Below are 27,399 nucleotides of genomic sequence, written 5' to 3' on the forward strand. Positions count from 1 at the left end.
TATTCATGAGGCTGGCGAGTGGACGCCGGGGCAAGCCGCCATGAAGTGAGAAGCGGGGGTTCGGGTTCGAGGAGAGAGGTCCTCGCTGCGGTGGGCGATGGGGCGGCCGGTGGGCGTCGCCGGGGCCGGGGCGCGGCGCGGAGAGGCTGCGGAAAACGGCCCGGGTAGCTTCGGGGTCCGTGGCGGGGAGACGCCGCGGGGGCGGGCGGGCGGCACGGAGGCCGGTGCGGCCCGAGAGCATCGGGCACTGACGCTTCACCGCCGCCAGGCTCAACGTGGACGGGCTGCTGGTCTACTTCCCGTACGACTACATCTACCCGGAGCAGTTCTCCTACATGCTGGAGCTGAAGCGCACGCTGGACGCCAAGGTGGGTGGCGGAGCCCCGGGTGCTCTCCTTTGCACGCCCGCGGCTCTCTAGCTAACGTCCTGGTCGGGGGCCGGGCACGTTGGCCCAGGCCTGCAGTCCCAGCACGCTGTGAAGCCCAGGCAGGAGCATCGCTGCGAGTTTTGAGATCAGCCTGGGCTGCATAGTGAGACCCTGTGTCAAGAACAAAAATAAAAAATAGGTCTGGGACTGTAGCTCAGCTGGTAGGGTTCTTGCCTGTCTAGTAGCATCACGGATAAAGCTCAGGGTTTTATCCCAGCACCACATAAATGGAATGTGGCGGTGTATATATGTCCCAGCAGCAGGGAGGCTGAGGAATCAGGACTGACCCGAGTTTGAAGGCCAGCCTGGCTTTCATAGTGGGTTCCAGGCTAGCCAGGGCTACATATAGAGAGACTCTGCTTCCAAAAATAGCTAGGTAATTTGGGGAGGGAGGGATGTAGCTCAGTTGGTAGAATGTTTGCCTTAGCATACTCGAATCTCAACACTGAGTTAACCAGGCATAAGATGATGCATGCCTGTAACCCTTGCCCTGGGGAAGCTGAGGCAGGAGAATCAGTGGGAATTTGCAGCCGGTCTGGGGGAATTCCAGGCTAGCCAGGGCTATATAATAAGACCTTTTAATTTATTCAATTATTTTTGGTTTTTCGAGATAGGGCTTCTCTGTAGCTTTGGAGCCTGTTCTGGAACTAGCTCTTGTAGACCAGGTTGGCCTCGAACTCACAGAGATCTACCTGCCTCTGCCTCCCGAGTGCTGGGATTAAAGGTGTGTACCACTACCACCCGGATATAATAAGACCTTTAAAAATATAAATAGTAGGGATCGGTGTGATGACTTAGTAGGTAAGTGTCTGCTGTGTGAGTGTGGAATTGGATCCCAGGGACCAGGTAAAAGTGGAGAGAGAAAACCATCTCCACAAAGTTAGTTGCCCTATGACCTTGACCTGGTTACCCACAAACATACATCATGCACATACACACACACAGTTAATAATTGTAATAACAGATTTGATAGTATAATCAAGGCTGAGTAGTCCTGGCCTTAGGGACACAGGGACTTCTTTTTTTGTCAGCTTGGTTTGGAAACCAGGATCCATGGGCTTCTAGCTGTGCACTCTTGGTTACATCATTTAAGCTCTTGCTGCAGTTTCGACCCCGTCAATATTGGCTGTGCTTCTCTAGGGAGGGGCACTAGAGATGCAGTTTGGTTGGTCCGTGCACCAGGCCCTGGTTTCATTTCCAGCACAGTGTAAAACTAAGCCTGTAATCCCAGCACTCAGAACATGGAGGCAATGGGATCAAAATTCATTCTCTGGTACAATAGTGTGTAGGGGACCAGGCTTGGTGGGGCATCTCTTTAATTATAGCACTGGAGCAGAGACAGTAGAAGCCCTGTGCCTACAGTCTGGGCTACATAGAGAGAACCTGTTTCATGGAAAGAATTGAACCAGTGTGCTGGGCCTGTGCCTCCAGCTACACCAGAGTCCTCTCTTTCCTTTCTGTTATGTGACAGGACCTCACTAACTTGCCCAGACTTACTCTACAGTCTCTGACACTGAATTTAGCAGCCCTCCTACCTTAGGGCCCTGTTTTGAGGAAGAGGAAGAAAAAACTAATGTGTTGGAGATCATCCTGGGGTATATGAGACCATGCCTGATGAGGAGGCACTGGAGAGGCGGCTCAGTGCTTAAGAAGACTTGCTGCCCTTCTAGAGGACCCAGTTCCATTACCCATGCCCGTGTCTGTCTCTCACACAGCCAGCTGTGACTTCAGCTTCAGGGGATCCGGCCACTTGTGCAGACTGCATACACACATACACACATATACACATAGCATACACACATACACATAGCATACACACATGTAAATTATTTTTTTAAGATGGAGCTGATGATTGCCTTCCTAGGTTGTTGTGAGGATTGTGTCAATTCACACATGAAAGGCAGCAGTTTCCAACTCAGGGTGGTTTGTTTGCTTGTTTGTTTGCTTTTTAAGAGATTTATTTATTGTGAATACAGTCAGTGCTCTGCCTGGAAGAGCAGTCAGTGCTCTTAACTGCTGCCCCTTTTTGTTTCTTTGGTGTGTGTTTACTGGGAATTGAAGCAACATGCTAGGCAAAGTACCCTTGGCTCGAGCTACATCCTAGCCTTCTCTTTCCTTTTTGTATGAGACAGGACATCACTAAATTGTCCAAGTTAGCTCTGTAGCCCAGGCTGATACTGATCTTAGCAGGCCCTCTGCCTTAGCTTCCTGGGTAGCTTGGGTGACAGACTTTCACGGAGGCTGTTTGGTGTGTCTGCAGTCATGGTAGTGGAGGGAAGGGGCTCGGTATGTGGAGATCAGAGAACAACCTTGTGGACTCAGTTGTCTCTTCCCACTTTTGTATGGGTTCTGGGGATCAGACGCAGGCTGTCTGGCTTGGTGACAACCACCTTTATGTACTGAGCTATCTCCACAACCCTGAACACAAGCATCTCTCTCTCTCTCTCTTTCTTTCTTTCTTTCTTTCTTTCTTTCTTTCTTTCTTTCTTTCTTTCTTTCTTTCTTTCTTTCTTTCTTTTGTTTCATTTATTAAATGTATAGTGTCCTGGGCACCAGATTTCATTACAGATGGGTGTGAGCCACCAATGTGGTTGCTGGGACTTGAACTCAGGACCTCCTGAAGAGCAGTTAGTGCTTTTAACCTCTGAGCCATCTCTCCAGCCCACAAACTTTCTCTAAAATTTATTTATTATGTACACAGTGTTCAGCCTTCATGTATGCCTGCAGGCCAGAAGAGGGCACCATATCTCATTACAGATGGTTGTCAGCCACCATGTGGTTGCTGGGAATTGAACTCAGGACCTCCTGTACTGAGGAGGTCAGAAGTGCTCTCAACCTCTGAGCTATCTCTCCAGCTCCCCACAAACTTTCTTTAATTTTTTTTTAAAATTATACTTATGTATTGAGAGTGTGTGCATCCACGCTATGGTATGCATGAGGAGGTCAGAGGACAACTTCTGAGAGGCAGTTGGTTCTTTCCTTCCGTGTAGGTCCTGAACTTGGGATCAGGCTTGACCTCAGGTTTCTTTACCTGCTAAGCCATCTCTCTGACCCACAATGCCTCTCTGTCTCCCTAGTGCTGGGATTATAAAGACGTGTGCCACCACCACCCAGCAGTCCTCACAATCTTGCTCCAAGTAAGAGCTATGGAGCCGCCTAGAAGCAAGGGTGCTGTGACCCAGAGAGGTGAAGGTTATTACCTTCTGTTGCTCAGCAAGGACAGTGAAATAGGGCTCAGCTTGTAATCCCAGTACTCAGGGGTAGAGGCAGGAGGATTGCCAAGAGTTTGAAACCAGCCGGAGGTGCATAGCAAGTACTAGACTAGTCAAGGCTACATAGCAATTCTTGGGGTGAAAATTAAGAATGAAAAGTAAATTCCAGCCGGGCGGTGGTGGCGCACGCCTTTAATCCCAGCACTCGGGAGGCAGAGGCAGGCAGATCTCTGTGAGTTCGAGACCAGCCTGGTCTACAGAGCTAGTTCCAGGATAGGCTCCAAAACCACAGAGAAACCCTGTCTCGAAAAACCAAAAAAAAAAAAAAAAAAAAAAGAAAAAGAAAAGTAAATTCCAGCAAAAGGAGAAGCAGAGCTAAAGCCCGCTTTTCCTGGGACTCTGATGGCAGTTCCACCGTTGTGTATGTTGTGACCCCAGGTAGTAGCATGTCAGGGAGGTCCCCAGAGTTTATGTCCCTGGGGTTCTCATGGCCTGTGTCCTGTTTCTTTTGCACCCAACTTTCAGGGTCATGGAGTCCTGGAGATGCCCTCAGGCACCGGGAAGACAGTATCCCTGCTGGCGCTGATAGTGGCTTACCAGAGGGTAAGTGACTGTCCTGAGTGTCTGGACTGGGGAGTTGGGAAGGGCTGCATGGGGCTAAGCTGATTGTCACCCACAGGCTTTTCCACTGGAGGTGACCAAACTTATCTACTGCTCACGGACTGTGCCAGAGATTGAGAAGGTGGGCAGTGTGGATGAACCCCATGCTCTGTCCCCTCCCAGTTGCTGCCCTCACTGGCCTGCTGGGGCTTATGCTTGTCCTGAGGTCCCCACCCAATGTTCCCATCGTCCAAGCAGGTCATAGAAGAGCTTCGCAAGCTGCTCAGTTTCTATGAGCAGCAGGAGGGGGAGAAGCTGCCGTTCTTAGGACTGGCTCTGAGCTCAAGAAAGAACCTGTGCATTCATCCCGAGGTGAGACTCGGGCCTCGCCCTCAGCCCTGGGCTCCCCAGTCCAAGCCCCAGAGAAACCCTTTGCCAGTGTGAGGTAGCCACCAGTGGAGCGCCCCTTTCAGTTGTTAGGTCCTGGCTCGTTTGAGCTCAGCAACTACTTGAATGTCACATCCAGACTTTCACATTGAACCTATGGGAGCTTACTCGAAGTATTGGGATTTTTGTATACATGAAGCATAAGTTAATTACAGATGGTTGTGAACCAATGTGTGGTTGGTGACAATTGAACTCAGAACCTCTGGAAGAGCATCCAGTGCTCTTAAACTCTGAGCCATCTCTCCAGCCCTGTCCAGCTTGATTTCTAGAGAAACTTAGGATTTTATTTTTTAGGCACACACACACACACGTATATATTCTGTGTGTATGTGTGTGTGCGTGTGCATGCTCAGAAGTAGGGTATGTGTGCAGTGCACATGTATGGAGCTCAGAGGACAATTTATGCGAGTCTGTGGATCCCAAGGGTTGAAATCAGGTCAGGCCCACGGAGCCATCCAGCTGGCCCTCTGGTTGTTTGGTTGTACTGTGCTATGGATTGCCCCTAGGGCTTTGTGTGTGCTCTGCAAGCCCTCTGCCTACCATTGAGCTATGCCCCCAGCTCCCTTTCACGTTTTATTGTGAGGTCGGCCCTTGGTTTGTACCCAGGCTCCCTGAGTGTGCAGTCCTCCTGCTTCAGCTGTCTTAGTAACTGGGATTGCCATGCCCGGCTTTGGGACAGTTTTGAGTCTTAGCAGTGGTCCCACTCTGACATTTCTGCAGGAAGTGCTTTTAACTAATAGTGGATCAGGTCCAGTTGCCCAGAAAGCCCAGCTGACATGCCACTCCAGGTGTCCGAGTTTGGAGGACCAGGTTGGCATAACTGGCATGACTTTCTCCTGACTCTGATGTAACTGTCTCCTGAACCCTCAGGTGACACCACTGCGCTTTGGGAAGGACGTGGATGGCAAGTGCCACAGCCTCACAGCCTCATACGTGCGTGCGCAATACCAGCAGGATGCCAGCCTGCCTCACTGCCGCTTCTATGAGGTACAGGGAAGGGTCCAGGCCGGGGAGGGTAGAGGCTCGCTGAACAACAGCTGGCTCTGACCCTGCCATCCTCTGGCAAATTCCTTGCTCCAGGAGTTTGACACCCATGGACGTCAGGTGCCCCTCTCTGCGGGCATCTACAACCTGGATGACCTGAAGGCCCTAGGGCAGCGGCAGGGCTGGTGCCCCTACTTCCTGGCTCGATACTCGGTGAAGAGTTGTTTTGTTCTGTTCTGAGGCAGGATCTCATTTGTAGCCCAGGCTGGCCTCAGACTTGGAATAATCTCCCTCGGGTTCTCAGATGTGGACATAGACATGGGCACTGTGCCCGCCTGTCTGTCAGCCCATCTGTCTGCTTGCATCTGTTGTCCTGGTGCCTGGGCCATCTGTCTCCGTCCTACTTCCCCTGTTTATACCTTTCTGTGTGTTCCTGTCTATCTGTCCATCCATCTGCTGTGTCGGGTCACTTCTGTGAACCTGAGAAGGAGTGGTATGGGGGGGCGGGCAGCAGGGCCCAGGGCAACCTTTCCCTCCATATGCCCAGATCCTGCATGCCAACGTGGTGGTTTACAGCTACCACTACCTCCTGGACCCCAAGATTGCGGACCTGGTGTCCAAAGAGCTGGCTCGCAAGGCCGTAGTGGTCTTCGATGAAGCCCACAACATCGGTGAGGAGAGTGCCAGGGTGTGCAGACAGTGGCAGCCCCTCTGCCCTGCCCCCAAGCCTGGCTGAGCCCAACTCTCTCTGCTTTCCTCCCTAGACAATGTCTGCATTGATTCCATGAGTGTCAATCTCACCCGCAGAACTCTGGACCGCTGCCAGAGCAACCTAGACACCCTGCAGAAGACCGTGCTCAGGTGCCTGCTCTGCTCCTGCTCCATATGCTGTGTCTGCCTTAGTGACCCTAGACACCTGCCCCATTCCAGCTCCTGTCCATGTCCCTGTCAGGATCAAGGAGACAGATGAGCAGCGGCTGCGGGACGAGTACCGGCGCCTGGTGGAGGGGCTGCGGGAGGCCAGTGTAGCACGGGAGACAGATGCCCACCTAGCCAACCCTGTGCTGCCCGACGAGGTGCTGAAGGGTGAGCCATGACCCACCCACCCCTGCCCCTCATGCCCCCTTCCTGTACCAGCTGACTCAGTGTCCTTGCAGAGGCAGTGCCAGGCTCCATCCGCACTGCTGAGCACTTCCTGGGCTTCCTGCGGAGGCTGCTGGAGTACGTCAAATGGCGGCTGCGCGTGCAGCATGTGGTGCAGGAGAGTCCACCCGCCTTCCTGAGCGGCCTGGCCCAGCGCGTGTGCATTCAGCGCAAGCCCCTCAGGTGCGGCCCACAGGTGAACCACATGTCCAGACCATGTGCTGGTGACAGGGGTCAGGTCAGAGCGGGGTGTAGGGGGTCTGTGGAGCCGAGGTCGGTTATTCTTGGTGGGGAACGCTGCAGGACAACCTGGTGCTTCTGCAGCCGTGTGTCCGTGTGTCCCTGTGTGTAGGGGGGCGGGTGGAGGAGTAACAGTCTCTGTGAGCCTGGGAAAGTGTGTGCAGCTGTTTGTCTTTGAGCGTGGGGGTCCATGATACTGGCTGAGGAGCGTGGCAGGGCAGAAGCAGAGTGACTATTGGCCATGGGTCTTGCTTGACAAGAATTTGCATACAGGCAGTGAACCTGCCCACGTGGTGGTGTTGTATGCCGTCCTGTCCTGGAGTGGTAGCTCTGGGTTCTTGCACAGGGTGGGGACAGGCTGGCCACAAACAATGCTCAGGTGCTCAGGGAAACATGTGGCTTCCCTCTCCCGACCCCATCGCTTTTCAGGTTCTGTGCTGAGCGCCTGCGGTCCCTGCTGCACACCTTGGAGATTGCTGACCTGGCCGACTTCTCCCCGCTCACACTCCTTGCTAACTTTGCCACTCTTGTCAGCACTTATGCCAAGGGTAAGCTCCCTTCTTGCCTCTGCTGGGCCCTGACAGGACGACGTGGGGACCCAGCCAAGTAGGGTGGGATATTAGAGGTTCTGGGAATTTGAGCTATTTTGAGAGCCCTGGGGTGCCATGCAACGTTCCTGAGCAAGCCCTGTATTCAGATCCATATGTCCAGAGGCTCTTCTGACTGCAGAGTGGAGAAAGCCAGTGGGCAGTGGTGTGACACGGACGGGCCAGAGGGTGCTGTGGGGTCAGCTCCCCTTCAGCTGGGTGAGGCCCCTCGTGTGTGATGAGGGCACTGGGAGCCATGGCAGGCTCTGGGCAAGGGATGTACTTGGTGAGGTTGTTGTTTCCAAGGTTCTTCTAGTAGAGAGGGGGAGCCATAGAGCCTGGGGACAGGAAAGGGAGGCTTAGGGGGAGCTATGGGAAGAAGAGGCCAGGGGGTAGAAGCATGGTGCTGGGCATGAAGACCTTGAGGGAAAGGGATGTAAGCTCATACACAGAGGCAGAGGGAGACATTCCTGGTTGTTTTTTTTTTTTCTTAAGTTTTTTTTGTTGTTTTTTGTTTTTTGGGATTAAAGGTGTGCAGCACCACCACCCACCCAGCATTCTGGGGGCTTTTGCTTGGTGTCCATGTGCGCCCTGCCCCTAGCTTTACACTGAGTTTTTAAGCTTATCCCTGGGGATTACTGCCGTAGCCAGGAAACCAGGTCAGCTGGCATCCTGCAACGGGGCCAGCCTCGGAAGGATACCCCGCCATCAGCACCACCTCAGGGCTATTGGCAGCTGTCTGCTTCCTTCTGCTTTCAGCCCTCACTGAGCCCCTTCTCTTGGCCTTCGCTGTTCTCCCTGCCCCCACCTACCGATATTCCACATACTTGCTTGAAACCTCCTTCCCTGTGCCCCCATCATCTCCCCGAGTCCTTTAGCTCTCAGAAAATCAACACCACCCCACCCCTTGCTGGGCCTGCCCCTTCTTCTGTTCCAGCTGAGTCTCTGGCTAGCTGTCTCCCCAGTGGAAGGGGAGCCCTTGTAGGTGAGACCGAGGCTGTGTTGGTCCCTGCTGTGTCCTCAGCACAAGACGACACAGGACCTGATCATTTCTTGCCAAGTGAAACAATCTGTGAATGTGATCATTTGTTCAGTCAACAAAGGGCCCGGCCCTGTGGAAACAGTAGGGCCTACCAGAGCCACCGCTCCCCCATCCACTCCCCCATCCACTCCCACCCCTCCACAGCCTGGGGGCTAGGAGCAAAGATCAGTCCAGAAGGGGATACTAGGAAGTGTGGCGGTGCTGTGAGGAGCAGTAGCACTGGCCTCCCAGGGTGCCTCTGGAGCAAGGACTCAACCAACCAAGTGGGCCCTGGGGGGTGGAGCTGACATGGCAGCTGAGAGCAAGGGTGCACCGCAGAGTCCACGGACACATTTCTGGTTATGGGAGGAGGGACTTGAGGTTCCACAGTGTCTTCCTGGCTGCTTTGTGGGAAGCAGGGATGGGCGAGGCAGGGGTGCACAGCTACCTGGGAAAGGGTAGTCCTGACCTCCCTGCAGGAATTGCAGGGAAGCCCTGGCTCACCCTGCTTCCATACCTGAGCATTGGCACAGCCCAGTCGTGGTCTGGCCGTGCAGAGGAGTGGGCAGGCTGCGGCTGTCATGCACTCTGGTGCCTGGTTCTGCACTTGGATGGTGAGTGTCCGGGGTGACCACAGCAAGGCTCACGAGCCTCCTTCTCTACCAGGCTTTACCATTATCATCGAGCCCTTTGACGACAGGACCCCCACCATCGCCAACCCCATCCTGCACTTCAGGTGAGATGCTACCCTGTGTGGATGGTACAGGCCTTGGCCCTGCCCTCTGCCCTGTGTGACTGCTGTGTTGTCCCACAGTTGTATGGACGCCTCCTTGGCCATCAAGCCTGTGTTTGAACGCTTCCAGTCTGTCATCATCACCTCTGGGGTAAGGACTCTGGGCTGTTGCTCCGTGGGGTCCTGGTCCCTGCCCCCATCCTGCTGAGGACTCCCTTGCTGTCTGTTGTAGACACTGTCCCCTCTGGACATCTACCCCAAGATCCTGGACTTCCACCCTGTCACAATGGCAACCTTTACCATGACGCTGGCCCGAGTCTGCCTCTGCCCCATGGTGAGTGGGTGAGACAGGTGGGGGGCAGCTGCTCAGCTGGGGCTCAGTGGCGCCTGGGAGGCTTCTTCCCAGCAACCCGGGCCGTAGTGCTTAGGCACCCATGCGAAGTATACACTGGGCAGTGCAGGCCTGGTGCTTGGTCATCATCCTGGTCAGGGTGAGTTTGCCGTGTGTCATCTGGCTTTGACTTGGGTCATGCGCCTCTCTGAAGCCTGGAGCAGAGCTGTGTCCTCTCACCTCCTGACCTCTGCCTTGGAGTTTAGAGCCCTGCAAGGTGCTAGGCATGTTCGCCCCACAGTCCGTGCACTACATGCAGCCAACTGTGACTGGGAGGCTGCCTGGCACAGAATCAGACACTTTAACCCTTATGTAAGGTGTGTAGCCTGATTGCATGCTTGCAGAGCACCAACTGTGTGGAGGGCCACGCCAGAAGGACCAACCTGTCTGCATGCCTTCTCCTGGCAGCAGGATTAGGCGGCTGTTTTTAAAGCTGTGGGCTTTTAGGAACGTTCCCTCTGGCCACCATCAGTCATGGTGGACTGGGGAGGGTTGCCAATGGGTGTATGCTGTGGTGACCTGTGTTCTGGAACTACCTAAGGCTGGAGTGTAACCTTGCTTAGAAACACAGAGGTCCCGTCCCTAGGGCTTGTTGCTGTGTGGCTGTAGGCCAGTAGCTCATGGCTGAGCTCCAGGCATTTGGCCAGGCAGAAGCAACCATAGGCTTGGGGTCATCTAATCTACTGTCTGCATAAGCCTTTCCTGAGCCCGGGCCTTGTTTCATACAGTGCTTGCCTAGCACACAGCAGGCCTTGGGGTCCACGCCCAGCAGTACATACAGGTGTGGTGAGGCCGGCCTGTGATCTTGGGAAGTGGGCAGGAGGACCAGGAGTTCAGGATCACCTTGGTTACACAGAACTTAGAGGTTAGGGCACAACCTTCATGGGCTTGGGAGGATGGGTAACCTCAGTGAGGCTTCTAGTCTAAAGGCCAGCCTGGGCTACATGAGACACCAAAAAGGGGGCATTTGGTGTCACGTGTGTCACATCATCTTCACTCTGACCCTCCAGATCATTGGCCGCGGTAATGACCAGGTGGCCATCAGCTCCAAATTTGAGACCAGGGAAGATATTGGTGAGTCACCTGTGGGCTTGGTTGGGGTAGGTCTCAGGTGGGACCCCAGCCTCTGTGGCTAACACAGACCTTCTTCCTACCCTCAGCAGGCCACTGTGGGTTTGGCTTTCCTGGGTCCCTGCACCACCAGGCACATTACTGAGCCTCAACACATAGCACAGGGCCCTTGGGACATTAGGCACTGGAAGAAACACAGCCACTTCTACAGGTTTCTTGTGCTGTGACTTGTCATATGGCCTTGATGAACTCAGGGGTGGCAGACAGCCCTCTAATAGGCTTGGGAGGAGGAGTCGGGGATAGAGGTGAGTAGCCTCAGTGGGCACCACGAGAGGATTCACTCCATCCCCCTCTCCCTAGCTGTAATCCGCAACTATGGCAACCTGCTGCTGGAGATGTCTGCTGTGGTCCCTGACGGCATTGTGGCCTTCTTTACCAGCTACCAATACATGGAAAGCACTGTGGCCTCCTGGTATGAGCAGGTAGGTGCGCCTAGCCACGGCTGCCCAAACCCTCAGCTTTGCTCTTGCTGTAGGGCTTCAGACCTCATGTTTCCACTGGTGACACGTGGCACAGGACAGGACAGTGGTACTACCAGCACCCCACCCATTCCCACCAGAAGCCTACAGGGTCTTCAGTGCTTCCCTCCACCAGAGGGGCCACCCACCCCACCTCTGGGGCACATATGCTGCAGACTAAGCAGGCCTGGAGCCCGTAGGGGGAGGGGCAGGGTCTCTGGGGAGTTCGGCTGGACCAGAACTCCCGTCTAGGAGCTCTCCTGTGTGTGGACGAGGCCGTGGGAGTTCTGGTCCCCCAGGGGTACAGGGCCTATTGGCCTTCTGTCTTGTGACTGCATTGAGCCCCGCTCTCAGACCTAGGTTTGAACAGGCACTATAGACTGTGGGTGTGGCTTGAGTTTAGTTCAGCAGGAGAGCAAGTGTGTGGGTCGCTGTTGCAGTCGATCCCTAATACTGAAGAAAACAAATAGAGATTTGATGGCCTGGAGTCTTGAGGCTGCAGGTTCTTAACTGTGCTCGGAGGCACTTTAGATTCATCTTCTGAACTCGGTGAGGTAGGGTGGAGGTGTATTTTTCATAAAGAGCTCTCTCACTGAGCGGCACAGGTAACTTGACTGGTGCTCTGGACCCCATTTCCTGTCCTGGGCAGCCTGACTTTTGCCTCGGTCCCTTAGCATTGCAGTGACAGATCTGAACTTTCAGGATAACCCTGATTGGTCCTGCCTGAATCATGGGCAGGCCGTCCACTTGGTTGGTGATTGGCTCCCCACTTTGGGCAGCCAAAGAGGTTGGACAGCTGGGGCCCCAGAGAGGGAGCTCCATGGGAAGCCACAGCAGTGGGCTGAAACAGGATGCATGGCCCTGTGGCCTGACCTCCCTGTCACCCCAGGGCATCCTTGAGAATATCCAGAGGAACAAGCTGCTCTTCATTGAGACCCAGGATGGGGCGGAGACCAGTGTGGCCCTGGAGAAGTACCAGGAGGTGGGTGCCTGGGACAGGCAAGGGATGCCAGCTGCCAGCAGGTGCATGGGAAGGGCTGAGGAGACTGCCTCACTTCCCTAGGCATGCGAGAACGGCCGTGGGGCCATTCTGCTCTCAGTGGCTCGGGGCAAAGTGTCAGAAGGGATTGACTTTGGTGAGTGGACCTGCCCAGCCTATCATGGCTGCTCCCTTGGGGGGGGGTTCCTGTCCTGTCCCCTTTCCACACTGCGCGGGCGGCCCTCAGCACATCCAGCACCAGCCAGGATGCACTGTGACCCTGCTGTCCTCCCCAGTGCATCACTATGGGCGGGCTGTCATCATGTTTGGAGTCCCCTATGTCTACACCCAGAGCCGAATTCTCAAGGTGAGTTGGGGAGCAGTGGAGTCAGGAGTCGTACATGGGAAAAGCTAGCTCCCTACCTTAGACTCCTCCCTCATCCCCCAGGCCCGACTAGAGTACCTGCGGGACCAGTTCCAGATCCGCGAGAATGACTTTCTCACCTTTGATGCCATGCGCCATGCAGCCCAGTGTGTGGGTCGTGCCATCAGGGGCAAGACAGACTATGGTCTCATGGTCTTTGCTGACAAGGTGGAGCTCAGGGCACTTCTGGGCACCCCAGCCTACCCAATCCCACTTCATCACAGGGACAGGGTGGTGGGCAGCCTGGATTCCAACCTGGGTTTGCCGTCCCTTCCCTCCTCACAGCGGTTTGCTCGGGCCGACAAGCGTGGGAAGCTGCCTCGATGGATCCAGGAGCACCTGACTGACTCCAACCTCAACCTGACGGTGGACGAGGGTGTGCAGGTCGCCAAGTACTTCCTGCGGCAGATGGCACAGCCCTTTCACAGGGTGAGCCCTTGGCCCCGTGCCTCTTCTCCCTCCCAGGTGCACGTGTTTTTCCTAGTTACCTCAGGGTCCCCATAGCCAGGAAGGAAGGAAGAGTGGACATTAGGGACACTGATGGAGCCCTAATGTCCTCTTCCTAGTGTGGCCATGCACTCCAGTCACCGAACACCAGGGTCATGTTGATATGTGCAGTTTGACACTTGTCCTTTACCTCTGTCCTCTCCAGGAAGATCAGCTGGGCCTGTCACTGCTCAGTCTGGAGCAGCTGCAGTCAGAGGAGACACTACAGCGGATCGAGCAGATCGCGCAGCAGCTCTGAGCACAGGACTATGGGTGACACCCGTGGCTCCGCAGGAGGTGCTGGAGGTCTCAGGACCCTCAGGCGAATATCCAGACCAGTGTACAGCCTTTAATTACAGGGAGGATAGTAGGGTCCCGATCCACAGGTGCCACCAAGGCAGGGCACCAGATAACCACCGGCCCGCCCTTCCCTGATTCCTGAGCAGCTGTGGCCACTGCAGCCAGTCCACTTAGCGCGGGCTCAAGTCCTGGGTGCTGGCGCTGAGGGTCCGAGAGGCCTCACTCAAGTGCCGGGTTGAGAGCTGGGGGCAGGCACAGGAGTGGTCAGAGCTCCTTTCCATTGACACTGGGGCCATGTCATACCCCACCCACTCACTCCCCCCATCCTGAGTCCCCAGGAGGGAGCCCCACCTTTCCTGTCTGGTTGAGCCTGCCCGCAGCACCCTACTCCATCACAGGCCCCTCACCTGCGTCCTGGCAGCCCTTGGACCATCCACGTTCAGCATGTTGAGTGACATGGCTCTCTTCATCCTTCAGAGGACGAGAGGACAAGAGTGAGTCAGGAAGGACTGCAGGGCCTTGGCTCTCACAGAGTCACAGACAGGCACCCCCGAAGGCTGACAGGCTGCTGACCTCACCCAGCACTCACCCTGCAGCCCCTGCCAAACCCTCCCCTCGGAGGCGGGAAACCAGCTTCTCACTACCCCGCCGGATGGACTCTCGGAGCTTGGAGAAGGAGCTGCTTCTGCGCAGGACCTGGGGAGGATACAGTGACATGTGGGGACATGGTGGGCCCACCCAGACCCGGCCCACAAGGACCCAGGGTGGAGCCTGTGTACCTGTTGCTGTGCATCACCTGCTGTGCCTGCTTGGGGGGCGCCTGTGGAACAGAGGGACATGGTAGTGGGGTAACAAGCACCACGCAGGAGGGTAGGCAGGAGCAGTGGGGTGGACTCACCAAGTGGGGCAGGCAGGGCCTCCTGGCTGAGGATCTCCTTGTACAGCTCCTCTGCCTGCTGGTACTTGTTCTGTTTCAGGTAGGCTGAGGCCTGCGGGGAGGGCAGGGGCAGGGTGTGGGCATCTTGCTTAGGCCTGGGAACTTCTCAGACCTGCCTGCCTTCCCCAGCATCCTGCCTCAGCTGACTACAGAGCAGACACCACACCAGAACCCTCCCTGCTCCACCCTGTGCCTTGGTCCTCCTACCTTAGTGCGTGAAGTGTTAGGGGCATCCGCTATGACAATAAAGCCTGACACAGGCTCCTGTGAACTGGGTTTCTCCTGTTTTTCTGAGGTCCCCCTACCCACAGTGCCCCCTGGACAGAACCCACCGATGCCTCACCAGGTTGTTTTTGGTCTTGGCCACGTTGGGGTCATGCGGCCCCCCCAAGGCCTCGTAGATGCTCAGGGCCCGCGCGTAGTGCCGCTCCACATCCTGGAACTTGCCCTGGTTCTGGCAGAGCAAGGCCAGGTTGTTGAGCTGCTTGGCCACATCAGGGTGGTCGGCACCGAGGACCTGGGATGCACACAAACCTTATCTGTCACGTAGGGTGGCCCATGAGATGCCACAGGTTAACATGGCAGGTGGGAATTAGCCATGTCAGAGGTCATGGGGTGCTGAGTCTTAACAAATGAGCTTAGAGTATTAGGTAGGTCAGGAGGTCAAAGTTAGGATGGCACTTAAACTCATCAGGGTGACAGATTGGGATTGGGTACTCTGGGCTCAAATGGGAGAAATTGCCACCAAATGCACAGTACACCAAGGGTTATGGCTTGCGGAGCCAGTGACGGGGCAAAGGGCTGGGTGCAGCACCTTCTCACGGATCTCCAGGGCACGCTGGCACAGGGGCTCTGCCTCCCGGTAACGCCCGCGTTTCCCATAGAGGACAGCCAGGTTGTTGAGGGTGGCAGCCACCTGCAGGGGGAGAGTTAGCCGAGGTAGAGGGCCTGTGCAGCCCCACCCCCACCCCCAAGCCTTCCCTCCTTGAATTGCTGCTCACTGCAGGGTGTTCAGGCCCTAGTGTTTGCTCCCGGATTTGTAGGGCATCGTGAAGAAGGTCCGTGGCCTCCTTGTACTTGTTCTGGTCCCTGCAGAACAGGAATTGAAGGTTAGGTTAAGTTGGGGTCACCAGCTGGACTGAGCCAGGACTGCCTGGCATCTTTCAGGGGTCTCCTCGTCTTCGCACGTGTCCCAGGCCTTGAGCACGGGTCCCCACACTGCCACACATCGGTCTCACGTCCCTGGCTCGCCCCGGTGCCCAGACTCTGAGTCTCGCCACTGTCCAGATCTCTGTTCCTTTTGTTACCCTGTGCCTTCCCCATTCTGTTCCTATTCAGATGCCCTGTCAGAGGATCGGCAGTGTACCCCACCACCGCAGATGGGGCCCCTCCAACCAGCCACAACCTCACCTGTATACCAGTGCCAGGATGTTAAGCATAGTGGCCACGTCAGGGTGGCAGTGGCCCGAGCTCCGCTCCAGGTCCTCCAAGGCCTGACGACACAGTGGTACCGCCACCTCGTAGCGGCCCTGGCCAGCATACTGGATCACCAGGTTGTGCAGGGTCCGCAGGCGAGCTGGGATCTCATAACCACCCTGTTGCGCAGCTGCAGCTCCAGCTGCCTCGGGACCTGGGGGAGGTGGTGTGGAATCCCCCACTGCGGCCTCAGCCTGCACCCCACTGCCACCTCTTGCACTAGGGCCTCGTGCAAGAAATGGGGATTAAAGGACTCTAACCGGCTGGTGGGATATTAGGTGCCAGAACTGAACCTGCCTAACTTCCCAGCTTCCAGCCTCACTGCTAACCAGAGCCATCTGCTTCATCTTCCAGACCCTGCCCTCCCCTCCCCATGCCCTGCTCAGAGGCCTTGGCCATCCCTTAGGTCAAGGCTCCTGCCCCAGGCTTAGCCTGTAGTCCTGGGTGACTACCCTCTGATATTGTGCCCAGGGCTCCCACACACCCACCTTTCCTTTCCTCCTCTTCACTGGGGAACAGAGAAGCCAGGCTGTCTCTGCGAGGGGGGGACTCGGGCCTCTGTGGGGAAGAGGAAAGAGTAGTTCCCAGAACAGCAAGTGTCAGTGCCCTGAAGCTACTTCAGGCCTGCCTGTGTAGCTCTGTTGTCTAGGCAGGGGCTCACTGTAGACCAGGCTGACCTTGAACTCAAAGAGATGCACCTGCCTCTGCCTCCAGAGTGCTGGGATTAAAGGCCTGCCACCATGCCAGGCTTCAGGAGAGTCTCACTATGTGGCCCAGGCTGACCACAAACTCATAACCTCCTCCCTCCAGCCTCAGCCACACTAGCTCTGAGTTTGACAGAGGAGTGAGCCAGGAGTCTTAGAGATTACAGTTGAGCTAGGGAAGACACAGGATCTTACAGGAGCATTGAGGGGACTTTGAAAGCTCAAAAGGGTGTGCGGATTTAGGGATCCCACATGTACGTGAAGGGTTATGGGGTACTAAGAAAGACCTGAGGGTCTCCAGGGGTTCTGGGAAGGGCTGTGTACCCCCCTCACCCACCCCTGGTACCTGGCTCTCCTCGGGTGGATCATACTGCCGCAGCTGACCCAGAAACAGGAGGTGGCTCTTCTCCTCCTCCAGCTGGGCCACAGCCTCCTCACTGGCCCGCAGTCGCCTCTGTGTCTCCTCCAGCTCCTCTCGAAGCCAGGTGTTCTCTTGGGCTAGCCTCCGTGCCTGCGCCCGCAGCCTCTGCTTCTCGGCCTCTAGCACACCCACATGTGCAGACAGGGCCAGCAGCACCTGCGAAGCATTGGGACCATGAGGAGGGGGTGCTGGGTGCACCCCTGTACAGCCCCAGGCCCGTCTCTATATCAGGCCAGACATATTCTACACAGGTCCCCCAGATTCTGAAGACAGTCCAGTGTGGCTCTGAAAACAGGAGTTTTCCATCACCCCCTGATTTTAATCAAATTATGCATAGGGTTAATTCCTGTTCTGTCTATTTAACCCAGCGCCTGCCTAAAAGTCATCTGTAAATAACAGGGACATAGTTCAGTGGGAGAGCCCCTGCCTAGAATCCCCCAGTGAGTGGCTGGGGTGTGGCTCAGTGGTAGAACCCCTGCCTAGAATCCCCCAGTGAGGGGCTGGGGGCGTGGCTCAGTGGTGGAGCCCCTGCCTAGAATCCCCCAGTGAGTGGCTGGGGTGTGGCTCAGTGGTAGAACCCCTGCCTAGAATCCCCCAGTGAGGGACTTGGGTGTGGCTCAGTGATAGAGCCCCTGCATACCATGAGTGAATCTCAGGGTTCCATTCATAATGGAAACCCCAAACTCCCTCCAGGACCAAGTTCTACAATAGAACTACATATGGCACACACTAAAATCTCATTCCTAATGCTTGTCGGGGAAGCAATCTGGCCTGCAGAAGAGGGCCTTCCAGGCCTGGCTCCTCCAGACCTCCTACTACCTATACTTACTTCCCTGCATTATGATCCCTCATCCCTGGGCCTCCCCCACCAGGCCTGACCCTATATATACATACTCAGAGACAGACAGACACTTCTCATCCCTGGACCCCCTGAGCCTCCCCACCATGACACACACACACACCCCTCATCCCTGGTCCTTCTCCCTCTCGAGCCCCTCGTGGTCCTACATACCTGGGCCTCGCCCAACCCCAGCTCGATGGCCTCCAGCGAGTGGTTCACGACCTGTTGCTTCTCCTCCAGCAGTTCCCCTCCAGACACAGGCCCCGGTCCAGCCAGAGCCTCCGCCAAGTGCCCAGCTAGACTGTAGTGCTCTGCCCGCAGGGCCTCCAGCCCCTGTACTACCTGTCGTGTCTGCCGCACCAGTTCCTCGGGGTTCAGGCGCTCTGGGCCCAGCCCTGTGCTTCCAGGGGCTGCCACCTGCACAGACATGGCTTCTCCTGGGGGCGGTGAGGTTGAGGGAGTCACGGTCTGAGCCACACAGACTCACAGCTTCTCTTCGTTCCCGCCATCCCCCTGCCCACCCATCCTGGCTAGCTCCCTGCCGGAGCCCTTTCCATCCCAGGCAGTCTTCGTCGGGGAACATTCTCCTCTACCTTTGCAAACCCAGGGCTCTACCCTGAGGACAACTCTAAACTGGGCCTAATTAGCTGAGAATACTAACTGAGGTTCCCAGTGCCCCTCACCCCGCCTCCCTCCGCTCACCTGGCCCGGCCCCCCACCCAGGTCCCCAGACACCCTAGCTCAGAGCTCCCAGCCTGCTAAGCGCCCTGGGACCGGAGGCGCCACCTCTGCCAGGCTGGGGGGCGGGGCATGTGGAGGCGGCAGGCTCCTGGTGAGGTCATTCTTAGGGTGTTTTTGTCAGGAACCAGTCAGGCCACTGAGGGGGGGCAGAGGGGAGGGATGAGGGATGGAGCCCTGAAAGCAGGGAGCCTGGAGGTGGGATGGGGTGGGGTGTCTAAGAGGGACCTCAAAGTTGGCTTCTGAGCTTGGCAAGACCTTGAGGGACCAGGACCAGGGTCCCAACCCCAGCAGCCAAGCTCCACAGCCCAGGGGTGGATGAGACACACCTGTGCCATGCCTCACTGATGGCAGTGGCCACGTGACACCTCTGCTGGTTAAGGGGTGAGGATCCGCCAAGTGGGGTTTTGTGTCTGTATATGGCGGAAACCAAGTCAGGGGCAGAGGTGGTGAATCTCACAGACATACACTACTCAAACACACCTCAGCAAACACAAAACTCTTTCTCATCCTTATTTATTTTTTATTTATTTATTTTTTTGACAGGGTCTCACTATGTATCCCAGACTAGGCTAGAACTCACAGAAACCCACCCTTCCCTGTCTCCAGAGGATTAGAGGGATGTGCTGCCACACCTAGCCTTTTTTTTTTTTTTTTTTTTTAATTTTTTAAGGTTGGGTCTTATGTGCCCAGACTGGTCTTGACCTTGCTATATAATTGAAGATGACCTTAAACAACATGAACCACCACACTCCACGTATGGGGTCCTGGGGATGAACTGGTCCCGGACATGCTATGCACACCCAGGGAGGGCAAGCTAGGCAAGCATTCTAATCAACTGAGTTCCATCCCAGGTCCTTCTGTCTAAAGACACAATGGCAGACAGACTCCCATCTCAGACAGAGCTCAATGCACGCTCCCTTTTCGCACGCCCCCACGCCCTCTCTAAACAAACACGTCAACATGTATTACCTCATTAGAAAGACAACATAGGAAAAGAAACAACGGGAGAGAAATACAGCACAATATACACTCCCATCATAGAAAACACACCACACTTTCTCCTTTCCGGAACACAGAGTCAGGCATAGCAGCATACACCCGTAAGTCTGGCACTAGAGGCTGAGGGATCCTAGGCTGAGAACCCATGAACTCTGTTTTAAAAAAAGAAAAACTAGGAACTGGAGACATGGCTCAGTGGTTAAGAGCACCAGCTACTCTTCCAGACGTCCTGAGTTCAATTCCTAGCACCCACATGGTGGCTCACAACCACCTCTAGTGGGCTCTGATGCCCGTTTCTGTCATAAATGCAAACATGCAGCCAGAACATTCATATACATGAAATAAATAAAATCTTAAGAAAAGAAAAAGAAGCCGGGCGATGGTGGCGCACGCCTTTAACCCCAGCACTCGGGAGGCAGAGGCAGGCGAATCTCTGTGAGTTCGAGGCCAGCCTGGTCTACAAGAGCTAGTTCCAGGACAGGAACCAAAAGCTACGGAGAAACCCTGTCTCGGGAAAAAAAAAAAAAAAAAGAAAAGAAAAAGAAAAGAAAAGAAAAGAAAAGAAAAAGAAAAAGCCAGAGGGATGGCTCGGTGATTGCGAGCCCCTGTTGCTCTTGCAGAAGTCCTGCACCCATAAGGCATACGGTGGTTCCCGACCTGTACAGGGGATCTCACCCTCTCCTGGCCTCCATGGGCATTGCATACATTTGAACATATGGTACACATGCATGCATGCAGAAAAATACTCATGTACATAAAATAAAAATAAATCTTAAAAGAAAAGGTGGATGCTGGGGACACAGCCAGCCAAGCATAGCCAAGGCCCTGCTTCCATCCAATGTACCAAAAGGGAAAAAAAAAAAAAAAAGTTGAGGGACGGGCATGTGTTGCAGACCTGAGGTCTGGGCTCTCCAGAGGCAGAAGGTCAAGGGTTCAAAGCTATCTTTGGCTAAACCTTCCTGCCTCCACCTCCCAAGTGCTGGTTACAGGCAGACAGCACCAATCTAGGGCTCTGTTTTTATACAGGGTCTCAGGTGGCTCAAGATGTCCTCAAAATTACTATTACTCTGGCTGGCCTCATGCTGGAAGCAATCCTGCCTTCACCACAATGGCTAAAATGAGAGATGTGTCTCAAGTTCTGACTGTCCTGGAACTCGCTCTGTAGACCAGCTGGCCTCAAACTCACGGAGATTCTCCTGCCTCTGCCTCCCGAGTGCTAGGCTTAAAGGTGTGTGCCACCACCACCTGGCTTAATGAATATAATTTAAAAAGAGATAAGCCTCTGCCACACAGTGAGTCCCCACCCTGACGCCAGTTTCCTCTGGTGATCCTGGCGCTGCCGAAAACAGCCTTTTCCATGTCTCAGCCTCGCAAGCAGCTCATGCTGCAGAATTCGCCCAGAAAGAGACCAAACTTTAAACATAAAGTACAGCTTCTACTCGGTGGGTGTCATTTTCAAAGCGTTTAATGTCAAAATCCTAATTCTAAAAGTTCGAGGCCAGCCTGGTCTACAGAGCTACTTCCAGGACAGCTAACGCTACACAAAGAAACCCTGACTCGAAAAACCAAAACAAACAAAAGATATCGATAACAGGTGTGTGTGGAACCCATGTAAGTGCATCCTCAAAAAGCCACAGAAGTGGTCAGTCTCTGTGGCCCCCAGCATGGCCAGTGTCACACTTCCCGTCCCATGGCACAATCTCAAACCCAGCTGAGTCTGAAGTCCCAGATGCAGCCTCCCCCACACCACAGCCAGATACCCACACAACAACCACAGGGACAGTCGCAGCTTAGCCACAGCCATCTGCCACTCGGGCTGTCCCCAGGACTCCCAGGAGTACCACACACAGTCTTAACACAAGTGCAGAGCCAGCCCAGTGATAACCACAGCCAGCCTTCCATGGCCATTACCCCACAGAGGAGCATCTTGGCCACACACACACACACTCCACAGCCACAAGTGAGCTTCCGGCTGCACTCCTACTGGTCCATAAAGCAGGCAGCAGCATGCACACACATGCACACACGACCTATGCAAACCCTCAGCTTGCTGGCACAGTCACACGCATGCCCCCACACCTCTGTATCAGAGACACGCATCAGACTGACAACATTCTGTGACAGTCACATATCACTGACACAACTCCACACACTCCATCCCCCCACCACGCAACACCTAGATCCAACACCATAAGAGATTCACTCCCTGCCACACACATAAGTCAGCCACAAGTACAGAGCTGACCACAGACCCCGCATCACAGTCACCACGCTAAGGAGTGTGTACAGTCCACACCTAACACACATAGGACAGACACACAATCAGGGTCACCCACATTCACTCCGTCTGTCCCCATCATCGGATGGCTTAGTAGCTCATCTCCCTTTTACACTTGTACCCACAATCTGACTCTCTTCCTTATTAAAAAATTATAATTTGGGCAGTGGTAGCATGCGGCTTTAACCCCAGCTCTTGGGTTAAAGAGAGTTCCAGGAAAGCCAGTGCTATGCAGAGAAACCCTGTCTCTAAAAACAACAACAAAAATATTTATGTGTATATGTATAGTTAGGCTCTCTCTATGCAGCCCCGCTGGCCTGGGATTGACTGTGTAGCCCAGGTTGGCCTTGAGCCCAGAGATCCACCAGTCTCTGCTTTCGAGTGTTATGATTACAGTCAAAAGACAATTTCTGGGATTCGGTTGCCTTGTGAGCATCATGATGCCTGGTCTTTAACACTTTTTTCCTTTGTATGCTTTTTGTGTGTACAGATGTGCATGGAGCGTCAGAGGACAACTTGCAACTTGAGGGAGTCAATTCTTTCCTCCCACCTTGTGAATCCTGGGGATCAAACTCAAGAAGTCAAGCACCTTTAACCGCTGAGCCATCTCGCTGGCTCTCTTTCCTTTTCTTTTTCATCTCTCTCTCTGACACTGGTACCCACAATCTGTCCTTCTGTCTCTAGCTCTTCAGAAAGGGCCTCACTACGTAGCCCAGACTAGCCTCCAACTCCGCTCCTTCTGCCTCAGTTTCTCCAGTGCGCCATGCCTTTCTGACACACTCTTTTGCACACGCCGCAGAGGGTCCCTTACCATGCACGGCTTGCACTCGCAGGCTGCAGCCAGAGACCCTCTGACAGCCCGGCGACCCTCCGAGAGCCCGGCCAGCTCCTCCCCGCGGCTGCGGGGACCCCGAACCCGACTCCGCGTCACAAGGCCCCGCCCCGCCCCCAGCTGTTTTCCTAGCCGGCTGGTCGGGGCGGGGCAGGGCCCTCAGGGACCCCGAAGCTCATCCCCGACGCCAGGCCTGCAGCCCCCTCTCCATCCCCGCGGCCCCCTCAGGGACCCCGCAGCGGCTGCCGCCGACCCCTCGCACTCACCTGGCGGCTGCAAATCCGAACCGCCTCGCTGCACGGAAACGCCGCTTCTCCCGCAGCGCCGCCGCAGCCAGTCCCGTCTACTCTTCGGGAGGGCGGGCCAGGAAGAGGCCACGCCCACACAGGTGCGCTGGTCACGCCCGCCGCCGCCGCACACTGAGAAACAGAACTTTTCAAAACTTTATTTGGGGACTGCGAGCGGGCTCAGGCCGTATAGGTGCTTGCCACCAAGCCTGAGGACCTGAGTTCGATCCCTGGGACCCTCAGGGTGGAAGGCGACCCAGAAGTTGTCTTTTGACTTTCCACATGTGTACAATCGTACATGCACGCATACGAAATAAATACACACAAATGTAATTTATTTATATACTTGAAGAGTTGGAGAGATGGCTCAGCAGGCGAGAGCACTTGTTGCTCTGGCAGAGGATCCGTGCTCGATTCCCAGCACCCTCATGACGGCTCAAAGCCGTCAGTGACTCCAGTTCCAACCTCTTCCAGGGCCTCCACAGGCATAGCACACACATGACACACAGACATGCGGGCAAAACACCCAATAAAGATAGAATCTCCAAAAATATTGTTTTCATAGTTACAACCTCAGAATTTGGTAAAGGTCCTGGCCGCCATGCTTGGCAGCCTGGTGTTCATCTCCAAGACCCCCATGGGGCAAGGAGAGAACCGACTCCCGGAAGTTGTTCTCTAAGTTCCACATGCATTCACGGAGCACGTGCACCCACACACGGGCATTTGTGCATACATACAGACGCACAGAGGTTCTTGTTGTTTTGTTTTGTTTGTTTTTTGAGGCAGGGTTTCTCTGTGTAGCCCTGGCTGTCCTGGAACTCGCTTTGTAGACCAGGCTGGCCTCGAACTCACAGAGATCCGCCTGCCTCTGCTTCCCGAGTGTTGGTATTAAAGGTGCGTGCCAGCGCCACCCCACAATTTTTAATTTTATTTTCAATCTCGCCCCCCCCCCCTTTTTTTTGTTGTTGTTGTTTTTCGAGACAGGGTTTCTCTGTGGTTTTGGAGCCTGTTCTGGAACTAGCTCTAGTAGACCAGGCTGACCTCGAACTTCCAGAGATCCGCCTGCCTCTGCCTCCCGAGTGCTGGGATTAAAGGCGTGCGCCACCACCGCCCGGCTTAATCTCGCCCCTTTTTGAGATAGGGTCTCACTATGTACCCTAGTCTGGCCTCACAGTCATGGCCATCCCCCTGCCTTGGTTCCCTTGGTGCTGGGATTACAACCACTATACCCTAAGTTATCTTTGTTTTATTTGTGGTCACAGGGTTTATCTATAAATCGCAGGCTGAGCTCAAATTCACAATCCTCCTGCCTCAGCCTCCTGAAGAGTTGGGAATGCAAGCCCTTGCCCCCATGCCACGCTTCTCAGGGTCCAGCAGCTAAGAATCGCTTAATGTTGGTTCTTGAGTCTATAATATTCTACAACAGGCGCCTTGTCTTTCTTGCTTTTCTCAAGGGCAAGACTGCATTGACACGATTTAGGTACCCATATAACAGGGTGACTGACTGAGCCCATCGGGTTAGAACCGTCACAAAAGGCCCCTGCAGTGCGCAACGATGCCGCCAGATGGCGCTGCGGGTCCACGGAGCAGCCCATGGTGCGCGCATCCTCCGGAGCCCAGGCCAAGGGGTCCCTCCCTCAGGAAGCCCTCTGCGAACCCCCTCCTGGGACTCGCAGCCTCGTGACCTCCAGCGTTTTCACCCCTGCACACTCGGGGGACAGGTGTCTGTCACATTGAAACTGTGAGTACGGAACGCAGGGCAAAGTCCTGAAACCTGAGTGTAATTGACATAAATCCAAACTCATCTTGTTTCGTTTCTAGTTATTTCCAGGGCCCAGGACTGAAGAGGCAGCTAAGCTCCACCCAGACACTAACAATGGATCTGTCCCACGGTCATCATGAAGTAGATGCAGACCCCAGAAGTCATCTGCTAGCATACACCCCATCTCTGGTCTCCTGTTCCTGGTTTACAGAACCAGACCCAGAGAGGAAACCTACTTTTCGGACGTTGTTGTAAGCAGCTCCTCCAAAGGTCTTTGAATGGGGTGGGTGAAACGGCTCAGCGACTAAAGGGTTTGCCGCCCAGCCTGACCATCTGAGTTTGATCCCTGGGACCCATCTGGCAGAAGGAGAGAACTGACTCTCCTACAAATCAGGTTGGGTAGATTTGTGTCCACATCCTAACCTGGCCGCCTTCTCTGCACATGACCTGTTTCCTTACCCGCACAAAGCAGCATCGGAGGATTACAGGAGATAAAGATTAGAAGCAAACCTCCAGGGAGGCATTGTTAGGGCGGCCTCAGTCCCAGCTGCACATCCAAACAAGGGCTTGTGCCAAATCCTCTGTGCAAATTGCTTCCGTCCACTCTCTCCACTGTAAAGATGAGGCACAGAGAGGCTGGGTGACTTCTCAGGATCACACAGCCATACCCCAAGGTGTGCTCCCTGGCCAGGGTCATGTGAAGATGGGGAAACTGAGGCTCAGATGAGAAGGTCGTTCATGTCTGTAATCCCAGCAACTAGGAGACTGAGATAGGATGAGTGTCTGGGAGTTCTAAGCTAGCCTGGGCTACACGGTAGCAAGACCTCAAAACTGCTAACAAACAAAATACAGCGTGGTGGCTCCTGCCTATGGTGGTATTGCTCTGGAAACTGAGGCAGGACGATCTCTGTGGGGTCAGGACAGCCTGGGCCCCCAACCTTCTCAAAACTTCCAGCTCTTGACCAATCCCAGTTCCACCCACTAACCCTCAGGTCCTAACACAGGGAGGGCGGACATGACCAGTTGTGAGGGACTAAGGACTAGGGACACAGCCTCATGATACCGAGAGACCAGGACATCATTTTCACCAAAGCTCTCCACCTTCTGGGCTGCCCTGTGTCCCTCTGGTAGGCAGTTTTAACCCCTTCCTAGCTGTTTGCTCTTGGGCTGTTTGCTTAACCTCTCTGGGCATTACCGGTGAGAGTGTTGACTGAGTGCTGTGTAAACACTCAGAGCATCTCAAAAGACAGGTGATACAGAACCCCAGGATATCCTGAGCCAGATACCAGGAATTATCCTCTGACTTCCACGGTGTCCCTCCCCACTTGCCCTCAGAGACAAACAAACAGATGCATGTAATCTTTTTAATTAATTAATTAATTTAAAAAATGTCTCCAGCACTCAGGAGGCAGAGGCAGGCGGATCTCTGTGAGTTCAAGGCCAGCCTGGTCTACAAGAGCTAGTTCCAGGACAGGCTCCAAAGCTATAGAGAAACCCTGTCTCGAAAAACAAACAAACAAAAAGCTGAATGTCCTGTAAGGGGTCCTCAGGGGCCTGGAGTGTGTGAGATGGCCAGAGCCCACCTCTCTGCCTATAGCCTTCACGGGTTCCCATCAGGTGCAAACAGACAGCAGAGACTCTTCCCAGCCGTCCCTTCCCCGACGGTGTCTGTTCCTGTCTCCCTCAGTTCTACTGCCTCAGGACCTTGGCACCTGCTCTTCCCTCAGCTCCCTCCCTCCACAGCTGGCTTCCACACCAGATGTCATATTTCCCCCTCGGAGGCCTGCCTTGATTTACCTCATCTGAAAGAGCACTGTTATCTGTTACCCTTCAAAGGTCTATTGACCTGTCTGTACCAGTCAGGAGGTTGGAAGTTCACACCATGTACCCTCTGTTTTCCCAGTAAGTGTTCAATAAACTTAGGCATTTTGTTGTTGTTGTTTTGTTTTGTTTGAGACAGGGTTTCTCTGTGTGGCCCAGGCTGTCCTGGAACTCGCTCAGTAGACCGAGCTGGCCTCAAATGCTTGAAACCTGGTTTCTTTCAGTTCTTCCAGCCTTTGCCCATCTACCATGACTGGCAAGGAACACAGGGTGCCAGGGCCAGAGGTTGAACCCCAAGTACATTTTTAAGCACTTCTTCCCTTCTCTGCCCCCCAGAGCAGGCTACCCTTGTTAGCCAGGCCAGAAATGGGGAAGGATGGGGGTGAAACCATGCTAGCCACCGAGCAGGAATCCAAAGAAGGAGTCCGAGGCAATCCTGAAGAAAGAGGTCCAGTCCCTGCAATCCCGGTGCCTCCCAGAAGCTTCACGTGTCCCCTGCTCAGTCGCTGAGGTCCTTGGTCACAGCTGAGGTGGAAAAGGCTCCTGTCATACTATGACCTGTTCCAGTCTGCCCTCCACGGCTCAGGGACCACCCAGCCCGCCTTTCACCGGGGATGGAGCAGCCTCCAGGGGTCTAGGTTGCCCATGTATGGAGGCAAGGCCTGGGGACACCCGAGATGCCTGGCTATAATTAACCCGGGCACGTGGTGGCCCCCCCAACACCTGCTGCCTGGGC

At 54.8% G+C, this 27,399-nt stretch overlaps 2 protein-coding genes across 5 annotated transcripts in view; one reads left to right on the forward strand and one right to left on the reverse strand.

Annotated features, from left to right (window-relative positions):
• Ercc2 (ERCC excision repair 2, TFIIH core complex helicase subunit) lies at window positions 1-14,751 on the forward strand. Of its 3 annotated transcripts, none has more exons than XM_057762522.1 (23): window positions 1-45; window positions 269-368; window positions 4,166-4,243; window positions 4,320-4,382; window positions 4,499-4,612; window positions 5,558-5,674; window positions 5,768-5,884; window positions 6,219-6,342; window positions 6,436-6,532; window positions 6,624-6,757; window positions 6,829-6,997; window positions 7,484-7,602; window positions 9,329-9,398; window positions 9,477-9,546; window positions 9,628-9,729; window positions 10,797-10,860; window positions 11,218-11,339; window positions 12,265-12,357; window positions 12,439-12,511; window positions 12,651-12,721; window positions 12,803-12,946; window positions 13,064-13,207; window positions 13,431-14,751. In XM_057762522.1, exons 1-23 carry the CDS (start codon window positions 41-43, stop codon window positions 13,521-13,523), a joined length of 2,283 nt encoding a protein of 760 aa, XP_057618505.1. In that variant the 5' UTR covers window positions 1-40; the 3' UTR covers window positions 13,524-14,751. The 3 variants fall into 3 exon arrangements, with proteins under 3 accessions (XP_057618505.1, XP_057618507.1, XP_057618506.1); XM_057762524.1 differs by having other exon boundaries at window positions 20-164; XM_057762523.1 differs by having other exon boundaries at window positions 34-175.
• The window catches only part of Klc3 (kinesin light chain 3), a 23,703-nt gene continuing 9,941 nt past the window's right edge, over window positions 13,638-27,399 (reverse strand). For both annotated transcript variants that reach the window (XM_057762527.1, XM_057762525.1), the window contains 13 exons: window positions 23,060-23,212; window positions 18,115-18,380; window positions 17,028-17,258; window positions 16,466-16,535; window positions 15,912-16,131; window positions 15,503-15,590; window positions 15,316-15,417; window positions 14,845-15,018; window positions 14,463-14,553; window positions 14,344-14,384; window positions 14,154-14,260; window positions 13,972-14,035; window positions 13,638-13,806 (listed from right to left, as the gene is read on the reverse strand). In XM_057762527.1, coding sequence (XP_057618510.1) covers window positions 13,735-13,806; window positions 13,972-14,035; window positions 14,154-14,260; window positions 14,344-14,384; window positions 14,463-14,553; window positions 14,845-15,018; window positions 15,316-15,417; window positions 15,503-15,590; window positions 15,912-16,131; window positions 16,466-16,535; window positions 17,028-17,258; window positions 18,115-18,372 — 1,518 coding nt within the window. In that variant the 5' untranslated portion in view covers window positions 18,373-18,380; window positions 23,060-23,212 and the 3' untranslated portion in view covers window positions 13,638-13,734. The remainder of the gene's footprint in view (window positions 13,807-13,971; window positions 14,036-14,153; window positions 14,261-14,343; window positions 14,385-14,462; window positions 14,554-14,844; window positions 15,019-15,315; window positions 15,418-15,502; window positions 15,591-15,911; window positions 16,132-16,465; window positions 16,536-17,027; window positions 17,259-18,114; window positions 18,381-23,059; window positions 23,213-27,399) is intronic.

The sequence above is a fragment of the Chionomys nivalis genome, chromosome 2 (genome assembly GCF_950005125.1).
Source record: "Chionomys nivalis chromosome 2, mChiNiv1.1, whole genome shotgun sequence".
NCBI classification, from domain to species: Eukaryota; Metazoa; Chordata; class Mammalia; order Rodentia; family Cricetidae; genus Chionomys; species Chionomys nivalis.

Coding starts and splice junctions, on each gene's coding strand:
- Ercc2 (XM_057762522.1), top strand. Junction 6,998..7,483: donor ATTCAGCGCAAGCCCCTCAG/GTGCGGCCCACA, acceptor ATCGCTTTTCAG/GTTCTGTGCTGAGCGCCTGC. Junction 11,340..12,264: donor TGGCCTCCTGGTATGAGCAG/GTAGGTGCGCCT, acceptor CTGTCACCCCAG/GGCATCCTTGAGAATATCCA.